This window comes from Natator depressus, chromosome 5 (genome assembly GCF_965152275.1).
Source record: "Natator depressus isolate rNatDep1 chromosome 5, rNatDep2.hap1, whole genome shotgun sequence".
Taxonomy (NCBI): Eukaryota; Metazoa; Chordata; order Testudines; family Cheloniidae; genus Natator; species Natator depressus.
The window spans coordinates 64,308,800-64,336,781 of NC_134238.1; the positions used below are offsets into that span (position 1 = coordinate 64,308,800).

Genomic DNA, 27,982 nt, shown 5'->3' on the forward strand with positions numbered 1-27,982 from the left:
GTCTTCACTGAAAAGGTAAACTGTAAACCAGATACTTAACACGTCAATATTAAGAAAAATAGCAATGTATACGTTCAGGCCCAGGCTGGAGCCTGAGCTCTCAGACTCTTCCCCCCTTGTTGAATTTCAGAACCTCGGCTCCAGCCCTACTGCGAACATTTATATTGCTATTTTTAGCCTTGCAGCCCTAACCACGCAAGCCCAAGTCAATTGACCCAGGCTTTGAGACTCAGCATTGAGGGTTTTTCTTTGCAGTGTAGACATATCTTGTGGTGCAGTTGCCAGGAAGGCTAGTATTGTTCTGGAGCATATTAACAGGAAAGTTGTGTGTAACACATGGGAGGTAATTGTCGCGCTCTGCTTGGCACTGGTGAGACTTCAGATACAATATTGTGTCCAGTTTTGGGGACACATTAAGAAAGATGTGGACAAATTGAAGAGGGTCCAGAGGAGAGCGAATAAAATGTTAAAAGATTTAGAGATCCTGTCTTATGAGAGAAGGTTTAAAAAAAACTGGGCATCTTTCGTCTTGAGAAGAGAAGACTGCGGGAGGGGGACATATAAGGGTAGTTAAGCACTGAAATAGGCTTCCAAGGGAGGTTTTGGAATCCCCATCATTGGAAGGATTTTAAGAACAGGTTGGACAAACACCTGTCAGGGATGGTCTAGGTTTACTTGGTCCTACCTCACCACTGTGAGTTGAACTAGATGATCTCTTTAGATTCCTTCCAGCTCTACATTTCTATGATTTTATGATTCTAAGACTTCAAGTTTTGTTGTTGCTTTAGGACTGGCAGAGTACCAGAGTGAAAGACCCTAAAGCAATGACTGTGATTAATTCCTTCCTTTACTGTGTCATCTGTTTTCAGTAGGTTAGAGTCTGAGTTTTCTGACAAATTACTTAAGAGCCTGTGGCAATATGCTAAGATATAGAACACTTCATTGTGAGAGTAAGTGTAAAAAAAGAATGGGTGTGAATGTGTGTGGTGTTAGATTGGATTGTGTGTAGAATAATGAAAACCTTGCCCAGGACATTTTACTACTTGGTTACATACTGTAATAGTAGGGCAGAGAATCACCATTGTGATTCAACAACAGCTGAAACAAATGCACATCACACCACCCGATTTAATGCCCCTTAATTTCCAATGATGTTTATGGATTCATATATTTCTTAATCCAGAAGGGGGCCAATAGATCATCTAGTATGACCTCCTTTGTAACACAGGCCATAGAATTTCACCAATGTACTGAGCCCAATGACTTGTGTTTGGCTGAATCATGTCTTCCAGAAGGCATCCATTGTTGATTTGTAGAATCCAGGAAATGGAGAATCCACCATTTCCCTTGGTGATTTGTTCCACGGGTTAATCACCTTCACTATTAACATTTTGTGCCTTTTTTTATATTTTAATTTGTCTGACTTCAGCTTCTACCTGTTAGTTCTTGTTGACTTTCAAAACACTGAACAGAGTTTGTTTCTTGATTTACTTGAAGTTTTTTTTTAAACATGCTGCTTGTGAACCAAAAGATTTAATGAAAAAAAGTAATGTGCAGAGTGTGTTGCTCTTTCAGTTCCTTTGAGAGTTTTATGTTTTCAGTGTTGACTCCACAAAGGCACCTAGCTAGAATATATAACCACACCCAACATCAGCTGTATCATTTGTCCTTCTCTCCTTTTTCTTAGCTCCTGGCAAAAGACAAAACAACTTAGCATATTGCTTTTTCTTATCTAATAGTGTACATAGCTGATCTATGTAACCACATAGTCTTATCAACGTTACACCTGTCCTTCCTCCTCAGTTATATCTGATTATTATTATTTAGGCATGTTTGCTGTATTTTGTCTTAAATTATATTGTAAGCTCTTTAGGACAGAAACTTTATCTTACTATGTATTTTGTACAGTGCTTACCACAATGAGGCCCCTGTCCTACTGAAGCTTGTGGGCGCTAGTCTAATAAAAATAGATGATCTCTCTTGTTAAGAAATTATGCCCTATAAAATGTTCATGTTAAGATGCAGTAGTGAATGGTATCTTTTTTTTTTTTCTTCATCTGATACCATAATATAAATATGATATTGTTGGCCTCAGAGACAAACTGATATCTGTTGGGATATAAAGAAACCATGGTAGCAAGCTAACTCATACATCGTACAGTTTTCTTGGCCAAGATCTTTATAGAAGAGCATTGCTATTAATTGTGCTTTTGCTGGACCCTGTTTATTTTTATGGCGCCTGTCCTATAACCGGCAGCGAAGATGGGATTGACTATTTAATTCACGTTGAGGCCAGTGCAGTCCATCACATCGTTATTCTGTTTTGCAGTATAGTTCACACACCATAGCAAGCATACCCCGTGCTCTGAATTGGTAGGTTATTGCCCATTCTACTGATGAGCCTCCTGATATTATTAGGTTGACAGGGATCCAAAAATTTCCATTTAATTCAGTCCATCTTTTGATGATTTTAAAATCCAGTCTGAACCCTCAGGGTAAACAATGGATTTGGCAACCTGCCTTTAAAATATGATGATAGCTTTTACGTCAAAAGGACTGATAAGCAGTCTTTTGGTGTTTTTTTTTTTTTGGAAGCTTTAGGTTTTCATAAAGAAAAACTTCCTTTAGCATTGTTCTTGTTCATTCTTTCCACCTCTCTCCTTCCCTACCAATGACTTCATTTGGAGTTCTGGGTACTCAGCATCTCTGAAAATATGAACCAAGTTGTTCATAACTGCAAAAGCAGTTGCTGATATTTCACCATGGCCACTGTCTTGGGTTCACAGTGACTGCAACTGGCATTGTAGTAGTTCACGTTTAATTTTGAAGTATCTACTTGAGCACTTCCAATTTTTAAGTGATTTGCATTTAATGCTAAAACAAATGTTTTATTGCCCCCAAAAGCATCAGTACAGACTTGAAGATGGTAACCATGAATAACATGTGATGGCTGGACTTCCTATTGCATCTCATGGGACCAGTCTCATTATGTCTCATGGGAGCAGTGACCTAATTGCTCTTGAAAAGTGATGGTTCTGTACAATTAACAGTTGAAGAGAACTGCAAATAATATTTTGTATTGCTTCTGTTCTTTTCCATTATTTTTTTTTAAAGGAGTACATTCTTTTCCTGATGCTCTGGCATAGTTCCAGTTCATTCTAATTGGAGTGAGGTGCATGCATTAAAAAAGAATATATAGTTTTTAGATTGCTGCTGCTCTAGCACACATTTTCAATATTAATGTGCTTCGTGGCAGAAATAAACCACTTACTTAAGTCTAGGGACAAGCAAAGAATTACTGATTCAGGTAGATGTGTATCTAGCCATGACTTACTGCTGTTTTCTAGAATGCAGTAAGTTATAGATTATAATCAAATAGAGAAAAAATATTCAAATGTCCAATAAGGTGTTGTTTTATTTAGTGTGCTCCTTTGATTTACTTTGTATGATTGGATTAGAAGGCAAGTAACAAGTCTCCCTTTCTCTGTGTTCTTAGTTGTTGGTTTTTTTGGATAGCCTTAGCAAATAATTTCCATTTATGAGGCTATAAGTTTGGACAGTTGCTTGTTCCCATGTGTCAGTAGAGCAGAGTTTCAATGTTAGAATTATTTTATTTCCATTCTAACAAGGTACAATTTTAAGATAATTTTTATTCTTTTTTGTTTCTTTAATAGTCTGATACCTACCTCTGCATGTCATTACATCTGCCAGTGGATGAGGAAGCCTATGTAGGTGAGTATGAGCTAAAGGGAAAAACCTGATCAGGACTTTCTGAAATCACTCCACAGCTTTCTTTGACTCATAAGAACTTAATCTTTTTCTGTCAAAGTTTCTAAAATGCATTCATCATGCCTAATGCAGAAACAAACTAGAGAGAGCCACTTAGAGTCAAGATAACAAACTGTATCTGGGGAGATTCATGAGTAATAGTAGTTAAGGAGCTGCATGCAGATGCCTATGGCAGCTAATACCAAGCAGTCCCATTTGTAAAGTATTGGCTTTCTGTCTGTAGCTGGATATTTAATTCCGTTCTACTGAGCAGACTGTTTATTTACCTGCTGGTACAGGCGGTAAATCCTCTGCACTTACCATCAACAATGGGCACAGTAAGATTTTACTTGTCAGCAAAAAAGTCGTCTTTTTTTTTTTTTAAATATATTCTGGCATGAATGAGATGACAAATAAATTGACAGGACCTACTATAGTAGTAGTGTATCAGTGTTTAAATCAAGTAAGTAGATCACTAAAGTAAGCACCAGATGTTCAGTATGTCTTCTGGGTAGCTTCAGTTTTATTCCACTCTGCTTCTAAACAATCTAGTTGTTCAGGAAAGGGAGGAGACAAGCAAATGGTTCATTTGACTGAAGTTAGTTTCATTTTCATGATGCATTGTAAATACTGGGAAAGGAAAACAATGGTAAAGGTAGAGCCCCTGTATTTTTCTGCTTCCTTCTGCCAGAACGGCCTTAGTGCGCTGTATGAGGTGATCAATAAATGGGTTGAAAAGTATATATAGTTGCTGGTGGCATATTCTGAGTATATTTTCATATGGAGCTCCCCACAGGAACTGACCCACAAATCTGCAATAGGACAAATACACTTGAATTTTTCACCCCATATAGTTCTAATTGCCATATCAAAAATAAAAAAGTAGGAACTGTCAAGAAGCGAAGCAGCCCATAGCTGCAGCATTATTTTGTGGCTGTGAGATTGATGCCTGTAAAGAAAAAAGCATGACAGGGTTATCAAAATAGTTCATTCTTTAATAAACTATTACTCACCATACAGTGTGTGTAGTAGACTGTGCTGCTTTAGTTTGGTTAGAAAAATGTATATTAACCTAGATTATAGGCAAGTTTATGCGTAGTACTTCAATTAATTTCAAAATTGCAGCAGTTCCTTTCTTAGGAAATTTACAGTGAAAACCTTTTTTTTTTCTTTGCAGTACTTTTTTAAATTTTTGTATTTACAAGCATTAAATATGTATGAAATGTTTTGTTGTTTGTTGTACGAGTGACTTACCAAAGAGCATGGTTTTAAAAAAAAAAACCACAACCGTGGGCGAATTCACAGTAGTTGTGAATCATGTAAGGCATCAGTGATGATCCAGATGAACCCCTTCATGTCTGTAAAAAGGCAGAAGCATAGCTTTTGGATACCTGTGTCTCCTGAGGAATTGCTCTTCTTGTTTTTAGATGGTTTAAACCCTTTGTTTCACTTGTTCCATAACATGCATTTATTACAATTGGACGTGTAATAGGTGAGCGCCTTAGGTGAATTAGAAATTCCAGTTTCCACCATCCAGAATGATTCACTGCAGTTTAGTGACGTGTGTATGGGCGATTTCAACAGCACAATGATATTCCTATATCTGCCTTGTATTGATGTTGTGGGCATCTTAAGTCTCTAGTGCTCTTGCGTCCACAGATGTTGTCATTCTCATTTTCCTTAAAATGCCTTCTTTTTCTTTAATTTGAGTTCTGTCAGATACCAGCAGGCAGCAAAGTACAGAGACTCTTATTCTCCTCTTCCTCACGTGGTTTCTGTTTAAGATCAGAATCTTGAGGATATTCCTGTGTGTAGCAAAAGGGCCAATTTATCCCTACTTCTAGGGGTATGTCTACACTGCAGTGAAAAGTATGATTGCAGCCCAGTTTGGCATACCTGCACTAGCTTCGGTCTAGACACACTGACTAAAGATAGCATTGAACATAGCATAGTACATATCCTGTGTCCCTGGTGTGCTTGAGCAACCCACACTGCCTGTGGTGCCATGTCTTCACTGCTGTTTTTAGGCATGTTGGCTAGGTTAAAGCTAACGCTGGTATGCCAACCTCTGCTGCCATCACACCTTCAACTGCAGTATAGACATACCATAGGAGACGGAGATACTAGTCCATGAGGTATTTGGATGCACTATTTCACAGCTCTTTCTGGAGCAAGGATGTTGCCTACTCAGTACCAGGTGCTCTGGATGATTATTAATAATGCACAAGTTAATGTTGTGTAAACTCACAGTTCAATCAATCAATGACACAGAGTATGATACAAGGCAAGGCAAAGCTTGTATAGATCCACCAAAAAGAAACTGCTCCAGATGCCGATCGATATCCAGGAGAACAAGAGGGAATGGATCCGCAGAAATAAAATTCTCAAACTGCAACCATCATAATTTAGATTCCCAAAATAAAATATTACATTTTACAAGCAAAGTTTACTTTCTAAAAATAAAATGTGATATATTCCACTGCTCTTTGCAGTGGTGTTGTAGCCGTGTTGGTCCCAGGATATGAAAGACACAAGGTGGGTAATATCTTTTTTTGGACCAGAAGAAGAGCTGTGGAGCTCAAAAGCCAGTCTCTTTCACCAATAGAAGTTGGTCCAATAAAGGATGTTATCTCACCCACCATATCTCATTCTAAAAATAAAACAGTTGGAAGCAATAGAGTCGCACTTGCAGCTGTATCCACTGTATGTTGTGCATAGATAAAAGCCACAAGAGTCCTCTGTCTAAATTGACCAACCTGATCCAGAGCCTGTCCATAGACTATACTGACTAGGAATTATAAGTTAATTCTTCATCAGACTTCTATTAGAAGATGAAATTCATAATTAGCTGTTGAGTGTTATTCTAGATGGCCTTTTTTAGGGATAGCTATGTATATTCTGGTAGACATTGCCCATTCACTGTATGATGTTCTTGGGATAGGGTCAAAATGTCAGGATTGGATGCTTATTGGAACTTGTTGAGCTTCCACCTTTCTCTCCCCTCTAGGCCCATGCATCTTGACTAAAGACTATTTCTATTTTTGTTGTGTAGATCCCACCATTGACTTTAAGCTGAATATAAATATATATCATGTAAAATGAAATTAAATGCCTGTGAGGTAAACCAGATGAGGAGAATTGTCTTGAAGGTATAAGTGACAATTCCTAATATACTTAAAACAATCAAGATTTTTTCTAAATATCTTCATAAATGTTTGGTTATTTTTATTTGGGCAAATAGAAAGTGTCTTCACTCCGACTGGTGCTGGCATTGCTACAATCTGTTTTTGACTACTGAACGGTAGTCATAGCTGAAGGGTGTTCTACAGACACTCAGAAGAGTTGAGTCTGACAGCAAGCCACTCAGCCAAGAAATTTGACTGTCATCTTCATCCCTTTACTTTTGCTCACATGGCTGACCAGTAAATAAATGTCTTTTTTTCTTATTGACTGATGTTGAGCCTTTATCTGACAAACTGCACTCTACAAATGAGATGGAGCCTATTTGCAGATGGAAATAATTTGATTTATTGCTTTTTTTCCCCATACTCCTGAATGTTGCTGGTTTGTTACCATAGTATTGCATATTTAAACATGCTCATTGCCAGGTGACATTGCTCACTGCTAAAGTAACACATCTAGGTTCCTTTGTAATCCATCAAATAGTGAGTGTTCATATATCCTGGTCAGTCTTATTACATTCCTGAAAAAATCTGATAGAAAATTATTTTTAGGAAGTTTGGGGGGGGAACTGTTTTTTAAAAAGGGTACGAGATATAAAGTTAATATCTTTAAGGATAGCCATGTTAGAAAGCATTAGTTGTTTAAATTGTTAAACTAGACACAGTTAGAATCAATTCCCCCCTCTCCCCCCCCCCAATCTCCCTCAGAGTTCATAATACAATTGATGGGGAGCTCTGTGTTGGGAAGGGAGGCCAAGTTTCTTTATATAAATACAGATATTTAGTATATGTCCCTAGATTGCAATTCTTAATTCGACTATTAAAATGGCTAATCTCTGTGTAGCATAATGGCATTTATAAATTATATCACTTTTTTTTATATTACAAAATACATTGAGGTTGAAGTTAAAATCCCAGCTGGAAGATGTATGAGTGAAAATTTGAGCAAGAATATTATTTTCAACTACATAATGCACACACTATGTTTGCTGGGTGAATTTAATAAATAACATAAAGGGATTATATACAGAGCTGGTTGGAAACTTTACAACGAAACTTAGTTTTGTCAGCAAATGCTGATTCTCTGGAGCAAAATGTTTCACTTAATCTAATGCAGATTTGTCAAAACTTTCTCTGAAACACAGGCAAGCTTCTGTTGGAAATCTGCTGGTGTTCCAGGGCACAGCTCTGCAGCAGACAACCTAGCAGCCCCTGGAACCCCAGCTAGAACCAGATCTTTGGGGGCCACTAGGCTTCCTGCTCTGTGGCAGGGATCCTGCCAGAGCCCAGGCTGAAGCCATGGTTTCTGGGGGCTGTTAGGCTCCCTATTTGAGCCAGGGTTCTCAAGGCTTCCAGGGTTACTATCATAGAGCTGGGAGCCTGGAAGTCCTAGAACCATGTCCCAGTGACCTCCCCTCTGGGGCTGTCCCACCGTGTAGACTGCACCAGGTTGGGGACTTTCAGATTCCAGGGCCATCTGGCTCTCTGGGCTGCCTGCTTGGGAGTAATGGGGTTGGAGTGGGAAAGAGGCCTAACTTACTGGATGAGTTTATGGTTGTCCCCGGGGAAGGGCATAGGTGCTATGGTTTTACACCTCAATCTTGAGGTCATCTGCAAATATCATTGCCACTCTGCTCCTGTTACCTGTCTAGTGTTGTGCTATACAAACTATTCAGGTGTTTACAGCTAAACGCATGTTCATCGCTTATGCCTGAAGTGCAGGTCTGTGGTTTACAATTGTGGATAGATAGAGGAGAGGTCAGAGAAGGGAGGTAGCTATAGTCATATATCTCTATGTAGAGGCTGGTGATTTCCTGCTGTCTCTCATGCCTCTAGTGCCAAGGATTTAGGCACTCAGGGTGCAGCTGGAACACAGAATTGCAGGACAGCAGTCTTGGAGAGCTCCCTTTGTGGGCTCGTCCATTCTCTCCCCACCACAAGGTGGGCTTGCAAAACTTACGAACTCCTTGAGCCAAAAGAACACTTACAGTCCAGACCAAAGTTCAGTGACGTCAATGGGAGCCTTTCAAATAACAGTGGGTCAGGCCCTTACATTGAGTATGCATGCATATCTAATTATCCATTTGTTTTCACCTTTAGACATAAGGAAACATTCTTCTTAGTGTTCTCAGCATGCAGTGTTCTAATAGTTGTATCTGTGGCTTAGATTAAAACATCCCAACAAAAACCTGAGGCAAAACCTTGATCACCTTGATTGATCGGTCTTTCAGCACTCATATAGATTGTGCCAATCACAACGCACCACAAAACATCAAAGAAAAAAAATCCCAGTCCTACTGGTATCAGATCAATAGATTGGATATCTGTTGGTGTCAGACCAATACCACTGTCTTTTTCTTCAGTGTATAAAGTAACATTCAATTTCAAATTGTGCATTATTGTGAGAATTTAAAGGGAGACTATCAATTATGATTGACTGTAATCAGTTAAAAAAATATTTAAAAGCAATTGCAGGTATTACCGTATATATTACCGTATATATACCGATGGATTCCTTCATCAAGTAGTTGCTGAACCGACTAGAGGGGATGCCATTTTAGATTTTGTTTTGGTGAGTAGTGAGAACCTCATAGAAGAAATGGTTATAGGGGACAACCTTGGTTCAAGTGATCATAAGCTAATTCAGTTCAAACTGAATGGAAGGATAAACAAAAATAAATCTGCGACTAGGGTTTTTGATTTCAAAAGGGCTGTCATAAATATAAAGGGAAGGGTAAACCCCTTTGAAATCCCTCCTGGCCAGGGGAAAGCTCCTCTCACCTGTAAAGGGTTAAGAAGCTAAAGGTAACCTCACTGGCACCTGACCAAAATGACCAATGAGGAGACAAGATACTTTGAAAAGCTGGGAGGAGGGAGAGAAACAAAGGGTCTGTGTGTCTGTCTATATTCTGTCTTTGCCGGGGATAAACCAGGAATGGAGTCTTAGAACTTTTAGTAAGTAATCTAGCTAGGTACGTGTTAGATTATGATTTCTTTAAATGGCTGAGAAAAGAATTGTGCTGAATAGAATAACTATTTCTGTCTGTGTATCTTTTTTGTAACTTAAGGTTTTGCCTAGAGGGGTTCTCTATGTTTTGAATCTAATTACCCTGTAAGGTATCTACCATCCTGATTTTACAGGGGGGATTTCTTTATTCCTATTTACTTCTATTTTTATTAAAAGTCTTCTTGTAAGAAAACTGAATGCTTTTTCATTGTTCTCAGGTCCAAGGGTTTGGGTCTGTGGTCACCTATGCAAATTGGTGAGGCTTTTTATCCAGCATTTCCCAGGAAAGGGGGGGTGCAAGTGTTGGGAGGATTGTTCATTGTTCTTAGGATCCAAGGGTCTGGGTCTGTAATCACCTAGGCAAATTGGTGAGGCTTTTTACCAAACCTTGTCCAGAAAGGGGGGGTGCAAGGTTTTGGGAAGTATTTTGGGAGGAAAGACGTGTCCAAACAGCTCTTCCCCAGTAACCAATATTTGTTTGGTGGTGGTAGCGGCCAATCCAAGGACAAAGGGTGGAATATTTTGTACCTTGGGGAAGTTTTGACCTAAGCTGGTAAAGATAAGCTTAGGAGGTTTTTCATGCAGGTCCCCACATCTGTACCCTAGAGTTCAGAGTGGGGGAGGAACCTTGACAAGGGCTGACTTTCAAAAATTAAGGAAATTAGTTAGGGAAGTGGATTGGACTGAAGAACTTCTGGATCTAAAGGCAGAGGAGGCCTGGGATGACTTCAAGTCAAAGCTGCAGAAGCTATCGGAAGCCTGTATCCCAAGAAAGGGGAAAAAATTCATAGGCAGGAGTTGTAGACCAAGCTGGATGAGCAAGCATCTCAGAGAGGTGATTAAGAAAAAGCAGAAAGCATACAGGGAGTGGAAGATGGGCAGGATCAACAAGGAAAGCTACCTTATTGAGGCCACAACATGTAGGGATAAAGTGAGACAGGCTAAAAGTCAAGTAGAGTTTGACCTTGCAAAGGGAATCAAAACCAACAGTAAAAGGTTCTATAGCGACATAAATAAGAAGAAAACAAAGAAAGAAGTGGGACCGCTAAACACTGAGGATGGAGTGGAGGTTAAGGATAATCTAGGCATGGCCCAATATCTAAACAAATACTTTGCCTCAGTCTTTAATAAGGCTAATGAGGATCTTGGGGATAATGGTGGCATGACAAATGGGAATGAGGATATGGAGGTAAATATTACCATATCTGAGGTAGAAGCGAAACTCGAACAGCTTAATGGGACTAAATCAGGGGGCCCAGATAATCTTCATCCAAGAATATTAAAGGAATTGACACATGAAATTGCAAGCCCATTAGCAAGAATTTTTAATGAACCTGTAAACTCAGGGGTTGTATCGTATGATTGGAGAATTGCTAACATAGTTCCTATTTTTAAGAAAGGGGAAAAAAGTGATCCGGGTAACTACAGGCCTGTTAGTCTGACATCTGTAGTATGCAAGGTCTTGAAAAAAATTTTGAAGGAGAAAGTAGTTAAGGACATTGAGGTCAATGGTAAATGGGACAAAATACAACATGGTTTTACAAAAGGTAGATTGTGCCAAACCAACCTGATCTCCTTCTTTGAGAAAGTAACAGATTTTTTTAGACAAAGGAAACGCAGTGGATCTAATTTACCTAGATTTCAGTAAAGTGTCTGATACCGTGCCACATGGGGAATTATTAGTAAAATTGAAAAAGATGGGGATCGATATGAAAATTGAAAGGTGGATAAGGAATTGGTTAACAGGGAGACTACAGTGGATCATACTGAAAGGTGAACCCTCAGACTGGAGGGAGGTTACTAGTGGAGTTCCTCAGGGATCGGTTTTGGGACCAATCTTATTTAATCTTTTTATTACCGACCTCGGCACAAAAAGTGGGAGTGTGCTAATAAAGTTTGCAGATGATACAAAGCTGGAAGGTATTGCCAATTTAGAGAGAGACCAGGATATCATACAGGAAGATCTGGATGACCTTGTAAACTGGAATAATAGTCATAGGATGAAATTTAATAGTGAGAAGTGTAAGGTCATGCATTTAGGGATTAATAACAAGAATTTTAGTTCTAAGATGGGGATGCATCAATAAGAAGTAACGGAAGAGGAGAAGGACTTTGGAATATTGGTTGATCACAGGATGACTATGAGCTGCCAATGTGATATAGCCATGAAAAAAGCTAATGCGGTCTTGGGATGCCTCACGCGACGTATTTCCAGTAGAGAGAAGGAGGTTTTAGTACCGTTATACAAGGCACTGGTGAGGACCTCACCTGGAATACGGTGTACAGTTCTGGTCTCCCATGTTTAAGAAGGATGAATTCATACTGGAACAGGTACAGAAAAGGGCTACTAGGATGATCTGAGGAATGGAAAATCTGTCTTATGAAAGGAGACTCAAGGAGCTTGGCTTGTTTAGCCTAACCAAAAGAAGGTTGAGGGGAGATATGATTGCTCTCTCTAAATATATCAGAGGGATAAATACCAGAGAGGGAGAGGAATTATTTAAGCTCAGTACCAATGTGGACACAAGAACAAATGGATATAAACTGGCCATCGGGAAGTTTAGACTTGAAATTAGACGAAGGTTTCTAACCATCAGAGGAGTGAAGTTTTGGAATAGCCTTTCAAGGGAAGCAGTGGGGGCAAATGACCTATCTGGCTTTAAGATGAAACTTGATAAGTTTATGGAGGAGATGGTATGATGGGATAACATGATTTTGGCAATTCATTGATCTTTAACTATTCATGGTAAATAGGCCCAATGGCCTGTGATGGGATGTTAGATGGGGTGGGATCTGAGTTACCCAGGAAAGAATTTTCTGTAGTATCTGGCTGGTGAATCTTGCCCATATGCTCAGGGTTCAGCTGATCGCCATATTTGGGGTCGGGAAGGAATTTTCCTCCAGGGCAGATGGGAAGAGGCCCTGGAGGTTTTTTGCCTTCCTCTGTAGCTTGGGGCACGGATCACTTGCTGGAGGATTCTCTGCTCCTTGAAGTCTTTAAACCATGATTTGAGGACTTCAATAGCTCAGACACAGGTGAGAGGTTTATCGCAGGAGTGGGTGGGTGAGATTCTGTGGCCTGCATTGTGCAGGAGGTCAGACTAGATGATCATAATGGTCCTTTCTGACCTTAATATCTATGAATCTATGAATCTTTCCAAAGTTCTATTGTAAAATTTTGAAAGGAATATGCATTTGAACTGTCACAAATAGGAAATATGGACGGAACACCGATGACATTTGATCTTCGAAGTAACAGAACTGTAACCAGTGTTTGTGAAAAAACAGTTTTAATTAAAACCACTGGCTCTGAAAAAATCCATTTTATGGTGGTTTTATCGTGTTTGGCAAATGGATCAAAGCTCCCTCTTGTTGTTTTTAAAAGAAAAACCTTGCCTAAAAACATGAAATTTCCTGCTCGTGTCATACGTGCACACAAAAAGGGATGGATGGATGAAAGTGCAGACAAGATGGATGAGGTGAAAAATGTGGCCAAAAATATGAAAACTACTTTGGCTGTAATACCTGGAGGCTTAACTACAGTTCTACAACCATTTGATGTCTGCCTGAACAAACCCTTTAAAGACAGGCTACGCAAAATGTGGTCTGAATGGATGTGCTCAGGCATGGTAAAGTTGACAAAAGGCAGGAATCTTATGAAGCCCAAAATCAATCTGGTTGCCCAGTGGATCAAGGACGCATGGGTGTCCATTCCTCGGAAATTATAGAAAAATCATTTGGGAAATGCTGTATCAGCAATGCACTCGACGGGTCAGAAGATGATGCCATATTTGATGATGACACAACAGAGGCTGATGAGAAGGAATCTGAGTCTGAAGACAACACTGCTGACATCTACAATGACAATGCAGGTGCAGCTGTGACTGAAGCAGAGTTTAATTGGTTGGTTGGTGAATCAGAAAGTGATTCAGATTTTGAAGGATTTTAAGGCTTTTTAAAGTCTCATATTGTTCTAAGTTACTTGTTTTAAATATCCATTTACTGATTTTAAATATTGACTGTAATTCTGAAGGTGAATACATATTTGTTCAGTTATTATTATAACCGGTTTTTTGTTAATTACATTAAAATAATTCTAGCAAAACTTTTGGGTATTTCTTGTGATGCCAGCTTTTAAAATATAGCATGGGTTGGAAAACTTTGGCTCCCAGCCCATCAGGGTAAGCCGCTGGCGGGTCGGGATGTTTTGTTTACTTGGAGCGTCTGCAGGCAAGGAGCCCCTTAGCTCCCAGGGGCCGCGGTTTGCCGTTCCCAGCCAATGGGAAGCATCCTGCAGCTCCTGTTGGCTGGGAACGGCAAACCGCGGCCACTGGGAGCTGAGGGACTCCATGCCTGTGAACGCTCCAGGTAAACAAAACGTCCCGTCCCAACTTGCTAGCAGCTTACCCTGATGGGCCAGGAGCAAAAGTTTGCCAACCCCTAAAATACAGGGTATTCTTATTAAAGGGTCATACAGTTTATAGTATTTTTACCTATCCATGGGGGTTGGCTTATAAACAAACAGGCTAATGAACGAGTATATATGGTATATTTGCTCCTGCTAATTTTTATGGTTTTACAATTACATTTTCCGGTTTTTAAAAGAAACATTTTATTTTCTCTGAAATTACTACAGTTGAAATATTAGATGTTAGTTAAAACAGCAAGTAAAAAAATTCAGACAGAAGTGTGGTGTGTTTTTTGGTTGAGTTTTTTTTTTAAAGTTAACTGTGTTTCCTTTAATTATTACTTTCTTGAAGGCTGGCCTTTCTGTATATTACTCACAATATAATTTCCACATGTGTCAGATTCTACAATAAAGATAATCCTGTTTCACATTTATGAACTATTTACGACCTCCTTTAGAAAACTTATTTCTTGCTTAAATTGTCAATAGCAGCTTAAAATGCTTATGAACCAAGTTGAGAACTTCACATTAATGACACATTGTCTCATTCAAGAGTTAATTGTAATTTCACTATTAAGACACAGTGATTAAAAAGGTGGAAACAAAAGGTCTTTAATACAGAATTGTTCTATGATTATGGAATAAATAGAATTTTCGGGCAAAAATGTTGTATGCTGTTGCTTTGAGCTTTTGTCTTGCTTGCAAATGGACTACAGGTAAAAGTAAAACTAACAGCACTGAATACATATTTTTGTAATGTGCCTGTTACAGTGGGATCTGGATGCTCTGTATACATGGCTTAAACTGGATCACTAGCATTTAAAATGTGAAGAGCAAAACCACAATGCTATTAGTCAAAGAATCGTTAACCTTTACCCATTTGTCCAGGATTTCAAGGCACTCAGTCACAGAAAGCCTTAGGCAAGGTGGCCATATTCACTTTTAAACACATCTGTAGCTTAGCAGGAGTAAATTCTGTAGATCTAGACCATATATGTGGTATTTTGGAAGGAGAGGCAGTCTTAGCTAATTTTGATAAGCAATTTATTTAGGCAGCTCCCCACTTTAAAATCTATTTCAGGCTTCTTAATTCTTTCTGAAAAGTATTAGTTCTTAGCAATCCCCCAGTCACATAACATAGGAAGATAGACTTGGATTTTTAAAGAATTCTAAGGGCATTAGGCACCAAGCTCCCATTGCACTTCATTGGGATTAATTCTTTTAGGCACCTTAGAAAATCCCAGTTGTAGCCTGTATTCCTGTATGCATCTGGTGCCCAGTTGACCTTTCTCATAGAGTGAGAGGTTTCACTTGAATAAGGTTTGGTAAATTGGGAAGAGTGAGACCCAGAGCATGAGTATTTGACCCGTGCTTGAGCTGGTAAGGCAATTAGGAGAAGGGTTTCTGTTTTCCCATCAGCTAAACTTTCTCGGATCAGCTCCAGTGTAAGAACACATGCTTTTTTGTTTGTTTGTTTTAATTTTGGTTTGTTTATTTTCTCCCTACCTCCTCTTTGAGTCATCTAAAATACATATAGTCCATATCCTGTCTTTTCAGAAAATGAAGCAAATGGCTGGTCTGTTTTCTCTGAAGTTCTTTCAGTATCCACTGATAATTTATCATTTAATTGAGGTCCTACGGGCAAAATATGATGATTTGATGGCATTAGCTTTGAAGTCAAGGGACTATCCTGAGAGATTTTACTTCACCACTACTGAAAATAAAGATTTGTAGCTGCTTATAAGCGAATGATTAATAGTGATTAACAGCAAGTATCTGACATGGGGAGCACAACCAGTGTTCGATCGTTCTCAGGACAGGTGGATAATGAGGAAGAAATCATGAAAATATTTGGATGTCAAAGGCAAATAGAGAGAGAGAAAGCATTGCTGAGGAAGACAAATCATTAAGAGGGCTTCTCAAGAAATTCTAGTTTTTATAAAAATAGGCTAATTTTTGGATTTTGAGATATAGCTTGACTTGATGCATGTATACTTTCATAGAGTTTAAGGCTGAAAGGCACTTCATCAGATTATCTCATTTGACTTCCAGTATATCACAGGCTGTTGGATTTTATTGATATTGCCCTAGATTATGCCCAAAGACTTTAGTTAGACCGAAAGAAGATTCTATATTCAATTCTTTCTTCCCCTTTCTACTATCTTACAAGACTATAGTATTTTCTCTTTGGAAAAAATAAGTACGTAGACATCTCACACCATACTTTGAGTTGTTTTGGTGATACTGTGCTGTCAGTTTAAGTATCACAGCTTACAAATGATTTTGTAGCGTCCTGAGGGAATTGTAAAACTCCAGATGTCATCTTGGAATTGCTGCTTCTATTATTCCTTTGCTGATTGCTTTATAGCTTTGTTTTCCGATGCATAAGCATAACTAAAATATTTAAATATTCTTTTGTAATATTAAACAAAGCTTTAAAATAATGAACTGGCCCCAGGCATTCTTCTCCAAAAGAGTGCCTGGCTGTAAACTGCTTTTGCACAGTCTTGTGGCTCCTGTGGAGCAATGCTTTTTAAAATGTCAATAGACCGCATTTCAGTATTGCCTCTGATTGATTTCCCCCCCCCCCCCCCCCCCCCGGTTGTGCAATGGTTAAGTACTTAATATATTGCCAAAAAAACAAGATGGGGCAATCACCTGAAAGGTGCTCATTTCTTCAATTCATAACATTAAATTAAAGGATAAGGTAGTTTACATCCTGTTGTTTTTAAAAGTGATTCCATCAAGTTAAAAATGATATTAAAAATGCTCTGCTTGTACTCGTAAAGCACTGTCCTTCAACAATGGACGTTTTAAGAAACAGTTGAAGAGCTGTGTGTGGCTTGAAAGCTTCTCTCTCACCATAGAATCATAGAATATCAGGGTTGAAAGGGACCTCAGGAGGTCATCTAGTCCAACCCCTGCTCAGAGCAGGACCGATCCCCAACTAAATCATCTCAGCTAGGGCTTTGTCAAGCCTGACCTTAAAAACCTCTAAGGAAGGAGATTCCACCACCTCCCTAGGTAACACATTCCAGTGCTTCTCCACCCTCCTAGTGAAGACGTTTTCCCTAATATCCCACCTAAACCTCCCACACTGCAACTTGAGACCATTACTCCTTGTTCTGTCTTCTGCTACCACTGAGAACAGTCTAGATCCATCCTTTTTGGAACCCCCTTTCAGGTAGTTGAGAGCAGCCATCAAATCCCCCCTTGTTCTTCTCTTCTGCAGACTAAATAATCCCAGTTCCCTCAGCCTCTCCTCATAAGTCATGTGCTCCAGCCCCCTAATCATTTTTGTTGCCCTCCGCTGGACTCTTTCCAATTTTTCCACATCCTTCTTGTAGTGTGGGGCCCAAAACTGGACACAGTACTCCAGATGAGGCCTCACCAATGCCGAATAGAGGGGAACAATCACGTCCCTCGTTCTGCTGGTAATGCTGTTACTTATACAGCCCAAAATGCCATTAGCCTTCTTGGCAACAAGGGAACACTCTTGACTCATATCCAGCTTTGTAGATATTGGTCTACAGACAGAATTTGGTCCAATAAAAGACATTACCTCACCCACCTTGTCTCATTTTAAGAAAGTCATTTAACTTTCACCATTTTGTTTGTTTACTAGAAATTCCTTCAGCTCTGACAAAAAGCTTTTACTTTTTTTTCTTTTGTGGTTTCTGGCATGAACTAGAACAATGTTTGCGCTGCAGATGTTGCCAGAGTTATGTTTGAATCTGGGGTGATGGTTGTTAGACTTCTTTCAGAATGTAATGGGAACTTTTGGTACCCCTAAGACTTGACTCATTTGTATCGTTGTATGATACCTGATATTACATACAGATATCTGTGAGCAAAACTAGCCATTTGTTTGGCTATTTTGTCTAAGCATGTGAGCAGTTTTAGTGGAGCTGCTCTCCCCTCTCCCCACATCGATTAGTTTGGGGGAGAAGGTTGAATGGATGTTCAGGGGATGTGACACAGTGCTTGGAGGAGAGGAATGGGGAAGATGCAAGAGCCTTGCTTGGCAAGACTGGGTTCTCCATCTTCATATTGGCTGTGGGAATGGGCTGACCCATTGTCTCTCACATGCTTCCCGTAAACCCCCCCCCCCCCCATTTAAAGTCTCTCCCGGGATTTTCAAAAGCCTCTAACTTCTATTAGCTGCCTCATCTGTCCTACAGGAGCTGTGGCTTTAGGATTCTGTGGGTCTGACCAAATGCCTGTTTTTGGATCAGGAAGGTTTTTTTTTCAATTTGGGCCAAATTGGCAGAGGTCTGGTAGGGTTTCTTGCCTTTCTCGCAGCATCATGGAGACACAGTTGGATTGAAAGTGGTAGGATTTGAGATATGATATTTAGAAGTATGTCTGGACAGGGAAAAGAAGGTATAATCCATTCAATGTAATTCCTTTTTGTCCTGTAGTAAGAAATTGACATTGAAAAACAACAAAAACACAACTTGCAATATACAGCTCTTCTTTCTGTTACTTAAACACTCTGGCAGTGTTGAGCCCACACATCAGAGTGAACACAAAAAACAAAAAATTATCCCTGTTCATGACACCATGAACAAACGATGGTATAACAATATCTTCATTATGCACCTAATGGACAATCTCAAAATGGTCTGCTGTAGTGAGAATAAAACTCACATTTATGCTTGTTTATTAATTTGTCTTTCAGTTGACTTCAGGCCTCAAGCAAGCATGGACACGGTCCATCACATGTTACTTTTTGGATGTAACGTACCTTCTTCTACTGAGAATTACTGGTAAGAGTTACAGGCTCATATCAATTGTTTTGCTTTAACATGTCACTAATGCTGACTTATCTTCATGCACACATTTTATAAGGCTCTCACAGATTTTAATTGAGGAAAAAAGAAGGGAAGGGAGAAGAAACACGTTCAGTTCTTATTCCTTCCAAACCTTATTTTTGAATGTTTTTTGTTAAACATTAGATACAAATATAAGCTTTACATTTTTGGTCCCAGGAAATTTGCAAGACTTACCAATCCACAGCAGTGGCTCATAAAGTAGAACAGTTAAAAATTTTCCCAACATCAGAATTTGAGTTGCCCCTTGTTGTACTGTTATCTGCTGTGTTCAAGTTACTGAGAACTCCTTAATTCGAAGCACTAAAACTCAATACTGAGGCATGGAGGCCCAGATTTTTAAAAATGGGAGCCTAAAGTTTTTAGGCTTCTAAGGCCATATTTAGGAAGCTAACTAAGAGGCCTAACTTTTACAAATGCTGAGCATCCAGAAGCTCCCTTTGAACTAGAGTAAATAGTTATTTAACTATGGGAGTAAGAAGAGCAGGATTTGGCCCTTAATCTGGAAGGTTCCCCATTTATGGTAGTTTTATGGTGAGGACGTGAAAATTGGTTTTGTTTCAAAAATTTCAAGTTACCCCTAAACTTACATCCAACTGTTGCTCCTCTAAACAAAAACTTTTAATAGAAATGAAATGATGAAGGAAGAAAGGGCTACACCTCCTGAAAGCAAAGAAATTCAGAGGAAAGAAACTTCTTCCACTTAAAATTAATGGATTCATTTTCTTATATATTATCAAAAATGTAGTTTAGATTTTACTTTTTTTTTTTTTCAGTTTAAACATAGTGCCAGTTATGGCCACTCAGTGAACATACAGCAAATAATTACAAAATAATATGAATGTACAACCACAAGAAAAAAAAAATCGGATCCTTTTTCAAGCTATACTTGGAAAATGCCCGAGTAAATAGGACACGTTGCAAAGACTTGTGCTCTTAGGCTTAAGGGTTGAGGAGGTAAGCAAATTCCCAAGCTGAGAACATTTTCAGCCAAATTGTTTTCTCTCACATTTATCACCCAGTTCTGGTAACCACAATGAATGCTGCCATCTTGTCTTGAAAAACATAGCTTTATTTTTTTTTTTTTATGCTCAGGTTAAGTGATTAATTTGAAAGTACAGAGTTTCCATTGATTCCTCCTCCCAGCCCCAGTAAACACTTTTCTTTGTCCTCAGTAACTGCCCCTTCTGTCATTTATTAAAATATATTTACAGTTATTAAGTTACATGAAAAAGATATACACAGCATGAAAGAGTTCTTAGGATGTAGCCTCTTCAAATTAGTTTGTGCCTGCCCATACTACAGCCTTTTATGTCTTGTTTAAAACAAGCAGATTGCATTAATAATGTATGTAGTTGTTTTTATATATATATGGAAATCTCCTACATTTGCATGAACTTGTTAGTCCCTGAAGCTTTTAATATACTGTGCTGTGGTTCCTGTTTAGATTGACTTGGTGCTCAGTTCAAAATAATAGATTGTGAGGAAGTGATTTTTCTGTTTGGATTTGAACTATAGATATTATGATGGTACAAGAAAATCTCATGTAGCTCTTATTCAGTTAGTAGCATTTGTATACCTTTTCCTAAACTTTCGTCCACCAGAGAAAAATATGGCAGTGCTTGAGAACCTATGCAAAAGTAGTCTTCAGCCCCTCTCTCCCGTCACAAGGTCAGCCCTGCCAGACAACAGCCCTGCCTTAACACTCTGCTCCTGCTCTTGCACTGTGGAGTCTCCCGCTGGTGGAAATCCCATGGCACTGCTAACTTCCTCCAATACAAATTTGTTCTCTCCTCTTTTAGTTCTGCCTGCACTTAATTTCTCTCCCAACACAGGAACTCACTGATCTGTTTCGAAGAGAAAATTGACATGATATGAAGGATCTTCCCCCACCCTTCAGGTTCCCTTCCCACATTTCTGTGTCTGAGATAGGGGAGACGGAGGAGAGATTTTCATTTGCTGTCCTCCTCTAACCCCTTTGCTTGGCCCACTAATCCCATTCCTTCCCCGGTCTCACTTGTGCCTGCTCTTGCCTTCTCCCTTACCCCTTACTCTTCTTCTTAACCTCTCCCTCTCCTGTGGCTCATAAGAGCATAAGAAAGGCCATACTGGGTCAGACCAAAGGTCCATCCAGCCCAGTATCCTGTCTACCAATAGTGGCCAATGCCAGGTACCTCAGGGGGAGTGAACCTAACAGGTAATGATCAAGTGATCTCTCTCCTGCCATCCATCTCCACCCTCTGACCAACAGAGGCTAGGGACACCATTCCTTGTCTGTTCTGGCTAATAGCCATTAATGGACTTACCTCCATGAATTTATCCAGTTCTCTTTTAAACCCTGTTATAGTCCTAGCCTTCACAACCTCCTCAGGCAAGGGGTTCCACAGGTTGACTGTGCGCTGAGTGAAGGAGAACTTCCTTTTATTTGTTTTAAACCTGCTACCCATTAATTCAATTTGGTGGCCCCTAGTTCTTATATTATGGGAACAAGTAAATAACTTTTCCTTATTCACTTTCTCCACACCACTCATGATTTTATATACCTCTATCATATCCCCCCTTAGTCTCCTCTTTTCCAAGCTGAAAAGTCCTAGCCTCTTTAATCTCTCCTCATATGGGACCTGTTCCAAACCCCTAATCATTTTAAAGAAAAGGAGTACTTGTGGCACCTTAAAGACGAACAAATTTATTTAAGCATAAGCTTTCATGAGCTACAGCTCTAGCTCATGAAAGTTTATGCTCAAATAAATTTGTTCGTCCCTACTCCCTTTTCTTTTTGCAGATACAGACTAACACGGCTGCTACTCTGAAACTAATCATTTTAGTTGCTCTTTTCTGAATCTTTTCTAATGCCAGTATAACTTTTTTGAGATGAGGGGACCATCTCAAAAAAAGAGAAAGGGCTCTTTCTCCTCACAATACAAACGTGTTTTAGTTTCTCCAATCTTAAAACAAATCACCTTTGACCCCACTAGCCCCTTCAGCTACCACCCTGTCTACCTTTCAACTCTAAGCTCATTGAACGCAGTGTTTATAATTGATGCCTGGAGTCCCTCTCCTCCATTTACACCCTCGACTCTCTCTAATCTTGCTTCTGCTCCTTGTACTCCACTGAAGCCACCCTCACCAAAGTCTCTAATGACCTTTTTGTGGCTAAATCTCAGAACCAGTATTTCATCCTCATCCTGTTTGACCTGTCAGCCACCTTGGACACCACCAACCATGCTCCTCTTGAAATCTTGTCCTTCATTGGCTTGCTTGACTGTCCTTTCCTGGTTCTCCTCTTACTCACTAATCATTCTTTCAGTGTGTCCTTCAGAAGACCCTCCCCATCTCCCCTCCAGCTTCCTGTGGTCAGCATACAGGGCTCTTTCCTTAGTCCCTTTCTTCTGCCTCTGCATCCTCTCTCTGGGTAATCTCATCTGAAAACACAAATTCAACTACCTATGAGGATGACTCAAAAATCTACCTCTCTGCTCCAGAACAGTCTCCTTCTATCCAAACTAAAATCTCAGCTTGTATTTCTGACATCTCATGATGTCTGTCTATCCATTCAAGCACAACATGGCGAAAACAGAGCTCTTCATCTTTCTCCCTGCTACCTCCTTTCTTGATCACTATGGACAACTCTGTACTGCCTGATATTCAGGCCCATAACTGGGGTGTCCTCATCTATTCAGACCTCTATCAAAGTCCTCACATCCAGCCTATGTCTAAATCTTGACTATTCTTTCTGTGTAATATTTCTAAGAAACAGTCTTTCCTATCCATCCCACAGTTTAACTTTCATTCAGGCTCTTTTTATGTTCCATAATGATTACTACAACATCCTTTTCTCTGACCTTGAGAAATACAATCTTGTATCTGTCTCGTATCCACTCAGAATGCTGCAGCAAGGATCGCTTTCTTAGCCTATCGCTTTGACCACGTCATCCCTCTTTTTGCCTCCCTCAGCTGACTTGCCCTTCTGTATCACAACAAACATAAGCTACTTGTCTTTACTTTCAAATTCCCTTATGGCCTATCCCAACCCTACCAATCATCTTTCATTCAGTATCAAGTTGTCAACTCCAATTGGCCCATGATGTCGGCCTCCGCTACCACTTATTAAATTTTGTGTTTTCTCCGATGCTGCGCCTCACGCTTCGGAAGAACTTTCTATAAAACTAATGTATTATCTTCCTTCAAATCCCTCTTTAAAACAATCCTTTTCCATGATACCTACAGAAAACTTAACAGTTAGGCAGCTGGTATGCTGAGGACCACTGTTTATCATGTTAACCAATATAGTTTATTTTTTTTACTCCCCTGTCATTCAGTCTGTATTTATCTATTGTCTCATCTTACATTTGATTGTAAGCTCGTTGGTACAGGACCATATTTTAGTTCTGTGTTTGAACAGCTCTTAGCTCAATAGGAGTCTGGTCTATGACTGGGGCACCTAGGTACTTTGGTAATACTACTATAAACAACAATACTTTTCTCACCAACTCCTGTGGATAACTAAGGAACATGAGTGGTGATGGGCTCTGGAACAATATTTTACAATTCTCAGCCAAATCGTTTGGGATGTGAAGAAGGTTTAGGAAGAATGAAATGATGGGAAAAGGACATTATCAGAAATTATTATTATTATTATATGTAACAAGATTTTCTTAACAACAATCATCTTTCAGTATCAAAAATTAGAAGAAGATATAACTGTGTCTTTTTTCTCTGCTTCACAACATCCTGCACGTACAAATCGGAGCATAGTCTACTCCACAAGGATTCATAGACTTTAATGCCAGAGACGACCCTTATGATCACCTGTCAGGTCTGACCCCATTCATAAAACAGGGCATAGAATTTCACCCAATAATTGCTGCATCACACCTTTAACTTCTGTTTGAGTTAGAGCATGTGTTTTTCGAAAGGTACAATTACAGTAGATTCAACTCTTCCAATCTGAGATGATTCTGTTCTCTGTGACAGACACAGATAGTCAAAACAAATGAAGTTTATTCTCTTGACGTACTGTAATATTTTTCTAAACCAGTAAACCGTAGAAATCCCAGAAATAACTGCATCAATAGCCCCAATAATGATTGGAAGGACAATGATACATGTTAGGTTATCACTGCTTGACAAAAATAGAACTATTTACATTTTAAGATGCTATTTCTGGGTGCAGTGTAGCCATCCTTGAGTGCAACATAACTGGAATAAAACTGGTTAGTTCATGTTACCCATAGGATTGTGTGAATTCAGAGAATCTTTTCCGTCTAGTGTCAGATCTTTTTGAAAGGTGCTTTTTGGGGAGCATGCTCAAATATAAATAGCCCAAAAAGAAATGTATAAAAATTCTGGGTTTCAGATTTGTGTATATGAATTTCACCACCAGTGGAAATTGGATAGCATTACAGAACACTTCATATAAACATTAGCAGGTTACTTTATTGCTATAGAGAAACTGAAAGTTCCCCCTACTGAATTGTTTGAAACAGGTGCATCTAATATATCTGGGGGGAAAAGCAGTTGGGTATAATAAAGAGAAAAATCTGAGAATTTCCCAAAAAACTGTGCAAGTATTCATTGGCTTTAACAAAAATGTATGGCATTCTTGTTGGAATTTCATATTTGTTTCCTCTGGTTTGCTTAATAGTATGTTTATGTTTGTATTTTAATATCCAGATACTATTGCAAGTCACAAGTAGAGTCATTCAGAAATCTTTAAACAGCAGGATTATTAAAAAGATCATCCTTTTTGGTTGCCTTCTCGACCTTTATCAGCCTGTGCATTCCAGCGATCGTCCCCTGTGCAGAGCTGGAAGGATTAATCCAGAGTTTAGAATGAGTAGATAAAAGCTTAAGACCTATTTATCAAGTAATTCATTCAAAATAAAAGATGGCTGCTCCCGTTTTAAAAAAATAATTGAAAGAGCGGGATGTTGTGGAGACTTCCAATTTTGTAAACTTGGTAAGATTTGAAAGCTAGCCATTTGAACTTTACAATACTACAACGTTTTGTAAAGATTAGATTTTTGCTCCAGTTCTCTCTTTGGATGTTTCTAGGATAACTTTGGAACTTAAATGTACTTTAACAAAATACAAGAAGAGGCTGCTTGCCATGCTAACCCTCCATGTTAGGGTAATTCAGAGTGACAGGCTAGCACTATTTAGTGACTGACCCAGTTGAAGGCACTTACGCTATAGAATTGTTCCCTTACGAGCTGGAGGTTAAGAGGTTGTCAAAGAGGATATCAAAGGTTCAGGAACTCAAGACAATTAAAGTTGCAGACATGCATTCTCATCAATATGGTATGAATATTAATAAGTCAAAAGGGGGCTTTGAAACACATTTTAAATTTTGATTGGGACATTAATATTTGAAAAGGGCAATATAAATGAGAATCCTATGAGGACTAACCTGAAATAATAACCTAGCTGCTAGGAATGAGAGCACTGGAAAGCAGCTTTGCTGTAAATTGCTGAAAATAACACAATTTATTGCTACTTGGTCCTGAACTCCATGGTGTTTTTGTCTTTTCCTGTTTTGTAACAATTTTAGTTTTTGATTTTCAATTTTCCATTATTAATTCATACTGTATAAGTTCATATCAGGTCAGACATAGCATATGCTCGGCTAAGACTGTTCACCATCTTGATAGTTGTATAGTTTGTTTTGTTCCATTTAGAGAACTGAGCCCACATTCAATCTGCACCAAAAGTTTAAAATATATGCATGTATCTGTACACTTTAGAAGATCAGAAAACCTGGAGTTCTTGAAATACAAATGTAGCTTTTCCGTCAGTGTTTTGAAAACTTTGTTTTTTCTCAGCTATTATTATTTTTTCTTCTTTTTAAGAAAACAATCTCTGGTCATTTTCTAGCTGCTTGAACAGTTTAGCATAGTTGGAAACAGTTCTTGCAGATTTGTTCCCAAATTCATGGTCTGCATATTTTATTTTCTTCCATTATTAGGAAGACAACATGCACACCAAAGCAAATTCAGTGGCAAAAAAATATATTAATTCAATGTTAAACTTGTTTGGTGGAATGTCATTCCCTGGCAGAACGTTCAGTTGACCAAAACATGTAACATAGGTAAACCAGGAAATGCAGAGTTAAGGTTGCCCATGTTTTAGACCCCAAATTTGGATCACTAATATGCCCCAGAAGGCCTACCAAATTTCATAGAAATCTGAGTAACCATTTGGATTTTAGATGAAAGAAATGAAAAACTCTTAGACATTTTTTCTGCATTGGCACATGTGCAGTGTAAAATATGTACATTTTCTTAAATACTGTTCTCAGTTTGGGTCCCTCAAAGATTTAATTGATGCCATGCCTACCATAGGTAAAACTCAACAGACTGAGGCCATTTCAACCCACATCACATCAATAAAAAGAAAAGAAGTACTTGTGGCACCTTAGAGACTAACAAGTACTCCTTTTCTTTTTGCGGATACAGACTAACACGGCTGCTACTCTGAAACCTATCACATCAATAGTTTGATATAAATGGCTGTTTGCAGGAGGCTTATATCTCCACACCCCCTGGTTTAACAGATTCCAGATTTGGGTCATTAACCGTACCCTGCACTGTTCCGAGGCACAGCAAATTTTAAAGAAATCTAAGCATGTTGATTTTAGGGGACTTAGAAATGCCCACCATTAAACACACATAATAACACACCCTTAACTATCGTGGCACACCCACGATAGTTAAGTGTGGACCTTGCTTTGGTTATCCCACTTTGGGTTGGATCAGTTAGTATTCTAGTATGGGCTACAGGTTCAAACCCTCTAGAGTCTGCAGTTAGTGTTAAAATTGGTGCCCTGTTTTGTGATCTGTCACTTGACAAGAGCATTACACCTCTCCTTTGCGATTATTATAATTTAATTTTTTGCACACTCAAGAAAAGTGTTAGAAATTTCTCACAAATGAGTAAAATACAGCCACTGTCCCAGAGAGCATACAGTCTAAAATAATTCTGACCTGATAAAGTGAGGGTCATAAATAGATAGGTTGAGGGGAAAGGCAATAAGATCATGCTGTTCTTTGATTGCATTGCTATTTTTCTTATCTATTGCTTTCCACTCCCCACCCCATGCTGTAGACAGACTTCCCTCTGCCATCTGCACTTGTTGCTCGTGGATTTCTGGGGTAATTTTAAAGTGTTGGTTTTAATCTGAAACTCTGATTTGTCTTCTTTCTATGTGGGACATCACGGCTTCTATCCCCATGTGCTACTTTGTTAGCTGCAGTCATTTGAGGCACTTGAGCTAACAACCTCTTGGTGTAATTGGATGGAAAGAAATGCTGTCTTAGTAAGGATTCATGAGCTACGGAACTCACTTCTCACCTTGGTTTGCCAGATGGACAGTTTGGTGACCATCGAAACATTCTGCAAGGCTCTCTTGTTCCCCAGTCTCTTCCTGGGGGGAGAGGAAAGGAGGTTGTGATGTACGCTGCAAAGGTGGCCATATTGGTAGCCAGGAAAGTTTTCTTTGTCGGAGCACTGTATTTAGGGTTCATGAAACATATTTTGGTAAAATTAGCATTTCAATGTACATAGTCCACCCGGAGCTTGAGAGAGCTGCAACTGGCAAAATCAAAATATAATAAATTATATTTTCTTTTCTCTATGGTTTTAGGGACTGTGATGAGGGAACGTGCACAGACAAGTCCAACATTTTATATGCTTGGGCAAGAAATGCTCCTCCCACCAGACTACCCAAAGGTATGGTACCTTTCATTTTATGGAATTCCCTCTTTGGGCAGGAGGGATAGGAGAGAAG

At 39.1% G+C, this 27,982-nt stretch overlaps 1 protein-coding gene across 4 annotated transcripts in view; it reads left to right on the forward strand.

Moving 5' to 3' along the window:
* The window catches only part of PAM (peptidylglycine alpha-amidating monooxygenase), a 222,010-nt gene that overhangs the window by 89,251 nt on the left and 104,777 nt on the right, over window positions 1-27,982 (forward strand). For all 4 annotated transcript variants that reach the window (XM_074952904.1, XM_074952905.1, XM_074952906.1 and 1 more), the window contains 3 exons: window positions 3,675-3,732; window positions 19,047-19,134; window positions 27,839-27,924. In XM_074952904.1, the coding sequence (XP_074809005.1) occupies window positions 3,675-3,732; window positions 19,047-19,134; window positions 27,839-27,924 (232 nt within the window). The remainder of the gene's footprint in view (window positions 1-3,674; window positions 3,733-19,046; window positions 19,135-27,838; window positions 27,925-27,982) is intronic.